This window comes from Oncorhynchus mykiss, chromosome 10 (assembly GCF_057628025.1).
Source record: "Oncorhynchus mykiss isolate SJ-2025 chromosome 10, ASM5762802v1, whole genome shotgun sequence".
Taxonomy (NCBI): domain Eukaryota; kingdom Metazoa; phylum Chordata; class Actinopteri; order Salmoniformes; family Salmonidae; genus Oncorhynchus; species Oncorhynchus mykiss.
This window is the reverse complement of record NC_143031.1, coordinates 64669896-64678897: the sequence shown is the minus strand read 5'-3', so window position 1 is coordinate 64678897 and position 9002 is coordinate 64669896. Positions and strand designations below refer to the sequence as shown.

Here is a 9002-nt window from a genome sequence, read left to right as displayed (position 1 = left end):
TATCAAGAATATGCATATCCTTGCTTCAGGTCCTGAACAGGCAGTTAGATTTGGGTATCTCATTTTAGGCGAACATTTTTAAAAACGGGTCTGATCCTATTAAGCATGTACCTGCAGTCAACTTGCGCAATACGTTAGGAGATAAAGCATATAGCGTTCTTCATTAGACATCATTTTACATTATGAAGCTTACCGCAGTTCCCCAAAACAGTTGGTTTGCAAATAGCACAACGGGAGAAAGCGGGAGCAGGTGAGTCCAGCTGTGTAGACAGGGGTCGCGTTTTATATTGAAAGTCAGTGTTTTTTGACTTCAATAGAGTGATCAGGGACGTGCAACTATAGTTTTCCTTCACAATAAATACATTAGTGAAACACATTCGGGAGAAAATAGCTTCATTTTTCATCAGATGACAACAGAAGTGCAAAGCTATTTGACTGGCAGCCACACAAATAAATGAACTTAGAATGAAAAAGCAAGGTATTTTTTTTTGCAAAAGCGATGCGTGGCCATAGTCTTTCTAATGTTTATCACAGAAAGAATGTAGCCAGCCCCTAATGTTTCGCTTAAAGTCAATCTTGCATTTGACAGAGATTACAATAAGCATTTTAGATCTGCGTTTACAAAATGCAGCAAGATATTTCCTGCGTGAAAAACACAATTTGCCTAAGCTTAACTTGCTAGTTATCAAAATAAGTGGCTGAATTCATAAAGGTGACGGGCATCTTTCTCTTCTCCACTCTCTTCCTTGTCATCTTCAGAACCATTTTGGGAAACCGAGCCCTGGCATTTACAAAATTACACTGATTGGCTCAAGATGGCGCTATAGCAATCAACTGAAGTTCTAAAGTTTGAACAAGCATCTCTCCTGTCTAGACATGTTTACTGTTGCTGTGAAGCCCATCATGGTGGATATACACTGTGTACAAAACAGTGTACTTTCCATGACTGACTGACCAGGTGAATTCAGGTGAGTAAGATCCCTTATTGATGTCACTTGTTAAATCCACTTAAAAATCAGTGTAGAAAAAGGGGAGGAGACAGGTTAAAGAATGATTTTTAAGCCTCGAGACAACTGAGACATGGATTGTGTATGTGTGCCATTTAGAGGGTGAATGGGCAAGACCAAAAAATGTTAAGTGCCTTTGAACGGGGTATGGTAGTAGGTGCAAGGCACACCGTGTGTCAAAAACTGCAACGTTGCTGGGTTTTTCTCGCTCAACAATTTACATGTGTATCAAGAATGGTCCAACACCCAAAGGACATCCAGCCAACTTGACACAACTGTGGTAAGCAAGTCAACATTGGCCAGCATGCGGTGGAACGCTTTCGACACCTCAATATTAGGAAGGTGTTCCACACAATGTCTGGATGCAATATTTTACCCAGGAATATTCAACATTGAAATCTGTTACTCTCGTTATTCTAAATGCATATGTGGATATATTCTGCGTACAAGAATGAAAATGTATTTTGTCTTTAAATCAGGGTTTGATCTAAATGTCAGAAGCTATCGTGTGGAATGGTTACTTTCTATGTTATAGAGTGTAATGGTTTATCTGCTGGTGTATCCTGAGGTAGCTCCTCTCTGAGGACCTCTTCCCACAGTGCGTACTGGCAAACGGCCTCTCTCCCATGTGGACCCTCTGGTGCCTCTTCAGGTCACCAGTCTGGGTGAAACGCATGTGACACTGGCTACAGCTGAAGGGTTTCTCCCCTGTGTGGACGCGCTGGTGTCTCTTCAGGTCACCAGCCTGGGCGAAGCGCATGTGACACTGGCTACAGCTAAAGGGTTTCTCCCCTGTGTGGACCATATGGTGCCTCTTCAGGTTGCCAGCCTTGGCGAAGTGCATGTGACACTGGGTACAGCTGAAGGATTTCTCCCCTGTATGGACCCTCTGGTGGATCTCCACCTTCTGGGGGCAGCTGAAGCCTTTGTTACAGAACATGCAGAGGAACCGTTCCTCTTTACTATTGTCTGATGTTGCTTCCCCTTCCTGAGCCTGCGCTCTAGCCCTGTCGTTTGAGTTCAATTCCTGATTGAAAAGGACGTGGCCGTGTGAATCGAAAGGTGCCATTGATGTGGACACTGGGTGTAAAGGGGAGTGGGTCGCAACATTTGGATTTGTCTGTAAGCTTTCCCTGTAGTCTAAGAAGTCACTAGTGTTAACCTGCGGCTGGCCTCCTAAGTGAGTCTGGTCTGCATTCCATGTCAGAGGAGGGTCACCCTCCACTTTCACAGTGACCTCATCTATGACCAGATCCTCCCCTTTCTTATCTAGGCACCCTTCAGAGTATACACTACTACTGTACCGGTTCCAGTCCCCTCTCATTTGATTAGTCTGTGTATCCAAAACCAATGGCATGTCACCAGGTATCATCTCTGTCTCTGTAACATATGAACAGGACGGGTCATTCTGAGTCTGTAACACGTCACATGAGTCCTGAAGGGGCAGAACCGTCCTCAGGCTCATGTTACCATAAAGTAAATACTCTGAGCGAGCAGGAGGAGAGTCAAGTTGTCCCAGCCCCGTTAAAGTCTCGGTGTCAGTCTCTGACTTGAGGACGGCGTTCGGCGTTCCACTGATCTCCGTGATTCTGCATCGGGTCCTGGGCTGCACTGGGAGGGGGGCGGGGTCCTCCATGGCTACAGGGGGCGCGCCAGCTGCTCCAGTAGGAATGTCTCTGCTGTGCCGTGGGTCCTCCTCTCCTTCAGAACTCTCAAGCTTGACCAGAGACAATCCTCCAGGACCTGCAGCCTCTGTATCTGCAGACTGACACAAGAAGAAAGGAGGTTATTACCGGTACATGAGTTTAATTGGATAACAATGTAGTAAGGAAATCTCACAAGCTCCTCTGACAGATAAATGAGGATGTTACATGTAAGGAAGTGAATAGCTGAGTGGAGCCTTTCTGAAATAAACTGGCCACATTTGATGTACTGTAATTTTGATGTAATACTATTACACTAACCTCTATCATGATAACGTGCTGGATTGAGGTTCTACTCCCCTCATCAACAGTGATTGGTTGGTCATGGCTCCATGTATTGTGTCCCGCTGGCTTCACAAAGCTCCTGTGGCCTCCAGTGAGATTTCCTTCACCTGAGAGTGATTGGGGGAAAAGAGGTGGTTAGGTTAGCTACTATCAATGCTATATTGTACACTATTGATACTGCCTAGAATTGGCAAGGATGTAAGGTAACACAATATTCAATAATAAAAAATGTATTGTAAAATTAATGCATTCTTTATAAGTTAAGTTAATTTTTAAAAAATCATATTACTCCAGTGCTAGCCTCTCTACACTGGCTTCCTGTTAAGGCAAGGGCTGATTTCAAGGTTTTACTGCTAACCTACAAAGCCTTACATGGGCTTGCTCCTACCCATCTTTCCGATTTGGTCCTGCCGTACATACCTACATGTACGCTACGGTCACAAGACGCAGGCCTCCTTACTGTCCCTAGAATTTCTAAGCTAACAGCTGGAAGCAGGGCTTTCTCCTATAGAGCTCAATTTTTATGGAATGGTCTGCCTACCCATGTGAGAGACGCAGACTCTGTCTCAACCTTAAAGTCTTTATTGAAGACTCGTCTCTTCAGTAGGTCCCATGATTGAGTGTAGTCTGTCCCAGGAGTGTGAAGGTGAACGGAAAGGAACTGGAGGAACGAACCGCCCTTGATGTCTCTGCCTGCCCGGTTCCCCTCTCTCCACTGGGATTCTCTGCCTCTAACCCTATTACAGGGGCTGAGTCACTGGCTTACTGGTGCCTAGGAGGGGTGCGTCACTTGAGTGGGTTGAGTCACTGATGTTGTCTTCCTGTACGGGTTGGCACCCCCCTTTGGCGGAGATCTTTGTGGGCTATACTCGGCCTTGTCTCAGGATGGTAAGTTGGTGGTTGAAGATATCCCTGTAGTGGTGTGGGGGCTGTGCTTTGACAAAGTGGGTGGGGTTATATCCTCCCTGTTTGGCCCTGTCCGGGGGTATCATCAGATGGGGCCACAGTGTCTCCTGACCCCTCCTGTCTCAACCTCCAGTATTTATGCTACAGTAGTTTGTGTCTGGGGCTAGGGTGTCTGTTATATCTGGAGTATTTCTCCTGTCTTATCCGGTGTCCTGTGTAAATTTAAGTATGCTCTCTCTAAATCTCTCCCTCTTCCTTTCTTTCTCAGAGGACATGAGCCCTAGGACCATGTCTCAGGACTACCCGGCCTGATGACTCCTTGCTGTCCCCTGTCCACCTGGCCGTGCTGCTGCTCCAGTATCAACTGTTCTGCCTGCGGCTATGGAACCCTGACCTGTTCACCGCATGTGCTACCTGTCCCAGACCTGCTGTTTTCAACTCTCTAGGGACAGCAGGAGCTTTAGAGATACTCTGGATGATCGGCTATGAAAAGCCAACTGATATTTACTCCTGAGGTGCTGACCTGTTCCACCCTCGACAAACACTGTGATTATTATTATTTGACCCTGCTGGTCATCTATGAACATTTGAACATCGTGGCCATGTTCTGTTATAATCGCTACCCAGCACAGCCAGAAGAGGACTGGCCACCCTTCATAGCCTGGTTCCTCTAGGTTTCTTCATAGGTTCTGGCCTTTCTAGGGAATTTTTCCTAGCCACTGTACTTCTACACCTGCATTGCTTGCCATTTGGGGTTTTAGGCTGGGTTTCTGTACAGCACTTTGTGACAGCTGATGTAAGAAGGGCTTTATAAATACATTTGATTGATAGCGTTAGATACTATCTACATTTACGAAAAACTTAGCCTAACTTAACATGGCTACCGGTAGGTAACGTTCAAAGACACAGCTCACAATATATATATTTTTTTTATTAACTCCAAATCCTTGCTGTCATCTCTGCAGACCATGACTAACGTCCGATAACCCAAATGACGTATTGAGTGGCACCTTTCGAAAACCCCACATCTCCTTATACGGTTCCTTTCTAAATGTCCACTCCTTTCGAAACCACCACCTTTCCTGAGAGATGCACTGCACTGAGATATTGATTTACATATAGGTGGGTGGCAGCATGGAGACTCAAAGGGATGACCTCTCTGAGCGATGATGTCGCAGCTGGACCGCTCACACACAACTGAAAACATGTGCAGGAGGCGACAAGCATATATTTACAGCCTTGGCCTTCTGCTAAATGTACCTCTTGCCATTCCTCTGTATCGGTCGAGGATCTTGACACTACTGGGACGACTGGCGAGGACGCGCTCCCGTGCCATCTTCAGTTCCAGTAGCTGTAGTTTCCTCCGCAATGTCCTGTTTTCTTTCTGACTTTGAGTTATTTCCAAACGAAACACTGCATAGTCGTCGTCTACGAGTTTACAGACCTCTGCCACGGCTGCATTCGCTAGCACCTCCATGATGGAGGCTATTTGAGTGTGAAAAACCATACAGTTATCTAACGTTAGTATCTAGCTAGCGTTACCTAAATAACATCTATTGAAAACGTATTGTCTCCAATGCGAATTAAATACTACATGTGGTAAGTGTGTGATATTGTGCAGTTAAATGAGTCATATTGAGTTCCAGGGTGTTAATAAATCCCCAAACAACAACGCTAACCTGGAAACTGTTCTTGATCACTGTTTACTTTTTTTGTGTGTGGTTTTCCGGCCGACTAGACGCTGTGTTACTGCCTTTCACAGGTCGGAGTGTGAATCGCACATTTTGTTCACAAAAAAATAAGCTATTGGCTGACTAATTTATTCTTTATGCCGGTTTGATCGCGGCAGTAATAGTAGTAATGTCTGCAGTTTTCGGTTTGGCTATTTGTTTCAAGTGTATTTGTCTATAAATAAATCTGTTTGCAAAAATTCGTCATACATACAATAATTATTGATTTCGGTTGCCTATCCCGACGAAGTTTGTCCTATAAAGTATTTGACTCTGACAAAATTAAGGAAATTAGGGGGGGGGGGGGGGTACTTCGGCAAGGCCATTTTCTGCATTCTCCACCCCCTTCTAACTTCCTTAATTTTGTGGCTAGAGGCTTTCGAAGCTTCTGATAAATGATGTCAATTAGCCTATCAGAAGCTTCTAAAGCCATGACATAATTTTATTGAATTTTCCAAGCTGTTTAAAGGCACAGTCAACTTAGTGTATGTAAACTTCTGAACCACTGGAATTGTGATAGATTATTTCACTTATAATTCACTCTGTCTGTAAACAATTGTTGGGAAAATGACTTGTCATGCACAAAGTAGATGTCCTAACCGACATGCCAAAATAATAGTTTGTTAACAAGAAATTTGTGGAGTGGTTGAAAAACAAGTTTTAATGACTCCAACCTAAGTATGTAAACTTCCGACTTCAACTGTATATACACACACACGGACATGTACATGATGAACTCGTACACCTTGTAAATATGAAAATAGAATACAGTATTTCAGAAAGTGACCTACCGCTTGCATGTCAATCGACTGGGAAGCATTAACGTTTGCCATCTCCACCTATCTGTAAGCATGACCAATGGCATAGCACCTTATTGATTTGTGAATTCAACCAACCAATAGGAATACCTAAACATCAAATACATATTTCTGCCATGTCATGTGGAAACATAACTAACCCTGTTACACAGGCCACTCGGTAACATTCAATGTCTTCTTAGTAAGCAACTCCAGTGTTTTAGGTTATTATCCTGCTGAAAGGTATATTCATCTCCCAGTGTCTGGTGGAAAGCAGACAACCAGGTTTTCCACTCAGATTTTACCTGTGCTTAACTCCCCAGTCCTTACAATTATAAGCATACCTATAACATGATGCAGCCACCACTTGAAAATATTGAGTGGTACTCAGTAATGTCTTCTATTGGATTTGCCCCAAACATAACACTTTGTATTCAGGACAAAAAGTTAATTGCTTTGTCACTTTTTTTTCAGTATTACTTTATTGCTTGTTGCAAACAGGATGCATGTTTTGGAATATTTTTATTCTGTACATGCTTCTTTCTTTTCACACTGTCAATTAGGTTAGTATTGTGGAGTAACTACAATGTTGTTTTCTCCCATCACAGCCATTAAACTAACTGTTTTAAAGTCACAATTAGCCTCATGGGGAAATCCGTGAGCGGTTTCCTTCCTCTCCGGCAACTGAGTTAGAAAGGATGCGGGGCCTCCCGGGTGGCGCAGTGGTTAAGGGCTGTGCCTATCAGAGTCCCTGGGTTCGCGCCCAGGCTCTGTCGTAACCGGCCGCGACCGGGAGGTCCGTGGGGCGACGCACAATTGGCCTAGCGTCGCCCGGGTTAGGGAGGGCTTAGTCGGTAGGGGTGTCCTTGTCTCATCGCGCACCAGCGACTCCTGTGGCGGGCTGGGCGCAGTGTACGCTAACCAAGGTGGCCAGGTGCACGGTGTTTCCTCCGGCGCATTGGTGCGGCTGGCTTCCGGGTTGGATGTGCGCTGTGTTAAGAAGCAGTGCGGCTTGGGAGGACGCATGACTTTCAACCTTCGTCTCTCCCGAGCCCGTACGGGAGTTGTAGCGATGAGACAAGATAGTAGCTAGAACAACAATTGGATACCACGAAATTGGGGAGAAAAAGGGGTAATTTTTTTTTTTTTTTTAAAAGGATGCCTGTATCTTTGTAGTGACTGGGTGTATTGATACACCATCCAAAGTGTAATTAATAACTTGACCATGCACAAAAAGATATTCAATGTCTGCTTTTCTTTCCCATCTACCAATAGGTGCCCTTCTTTGCAAGACATTTGAAAACCTCACTAGTCTTTGTGGTTGAATCTGTGTTTGAAATTCACTGCTCGACTGAGGGACCTTACAGATAATTGTAGGTGTGGGATACAGAGGTAAGGTAGTCATTCACACTACATACGCATACCGACCACACACACATCACATGTGGCTGCCACTCTGTTCTTTATTCTTAATCTTATCTAGTCTGATGCCTAGTCACTTTACCCTGCCTTTATGTACATATCTCAAATAAAATAAAATTGTATTGGTTACATGTGCTGAATACAACAGGTGTAGACTTCACAGTGAAATGTTTACGTATGAGCCCTTTTCCCAGCAATGTTAAAAATACATATACAGTAGGGCAAAAAAGTATTTAGTCAGCCACCAATTGTGCAAGTTCTCCCACTTAAAAAGATGAGGCCTGTAATTTTCATCATAGGTACACTTCAACTATGACAGACAAAATGAGAAGGAAAAAAATCCAGAAAATCACATTGTAGGATTTTTTTATGAATTTATTTGCAAATGATGGTGGAAAATAAGTATTTGGTCACCTACAAACAAGCAAGATTTCTGGCTCTCACAGACCTGTAACTTCTTTAAGAGGCTCCTCTGTCCTCCACTCGTTACCTGTATTAATGGCACCTTGTTATCAGTATAAAAGACAACTGTCCACAACCTCAAACAGTCCCACTCCAAACTCCACTATGGCCAAGACCAAAGAGCTGTCAAAGGACACCAGAAACAAAATTGTAGACCTGCACCAGGCTGGGAAGACTGAATATGCAATAGGTAAGCAGCTTGGTTTGAAGAAATCAACTGTGGGAGCAATTATTAGGAAATGGAAGACATACAAGACCACTGATAATCTCCCTCGATCTGGGGCTCCACGCAAGCTCTCACCCGTGGGGTCAAAATGATCACAAGAACGGTGAGCAAAAATCCCAGAACCACACGGGGGGACCTAGTGAATGACCTGCAGAGAGCTGGGACCAAAGTAACAAAGCCTACCATCAGTAACACACTACGCCGCCAGGGACTCAAATCCTGCAGTGCCAGACGTGTCCCCCTGCTTAAGCCAGTACATGTCCAGGCCCGTCTGAAGTTTGCTAGAGAGCATTTGGATGATCCAGAAGAAGATTGGGAGAATGTCATATGGTCAGATGAAACCAAAATATAACTTTTTGGTAAAAACTCAACTCATCGTGTTTGGAGGACAAAGAATGCTGAATTGCATCCAAAGAACACCATACCTATTGTGAAGCATGGGGGTGGAAACATCATGCTTTGGG

General features: G+C 44.3%; 1 protein-coding gene across 2 annotated transcripts; it reads right to left on the bottom strand.

Annotated features, from left to right (window-relative positions):
- Positions 1 to 376: 376 nt before the first annotated feature.
- Positions 377 to 5942, bottom strand: LOC149980163 (uncharacterized). Of its 2 annotated transcripts, none has more exons than XM_021619606.3 (3): positions 5162 to 5942; positions 2972 to 3102; positions 377 to 2772 (listed from the first exon to the last, which is right to left on the bottom strand). In XM_021619606.3, the coding sequence occupies exons 1-3, from the start codon at positions 5406 to 5408 to the stop codon at positions 1537 to 1539; spliced, it is 1614 nt and encodes a 537-aa protein (XP_021475281.2). In that variant the 5' UTR covers positions 5409 to 5942; the 3' UTR covers positions 377 to 1536. The 2 variants fall into 2 exon arrangements, with proteins under 2 accessions (XP_021475281.2, XP_090043642.1); XM_090187516.1 differs by having other exon boundaries at positions 3537 to 5593.
- Between the last annotated feature and the right edge of the window lie 3060 nt (positions 5943 to 9002).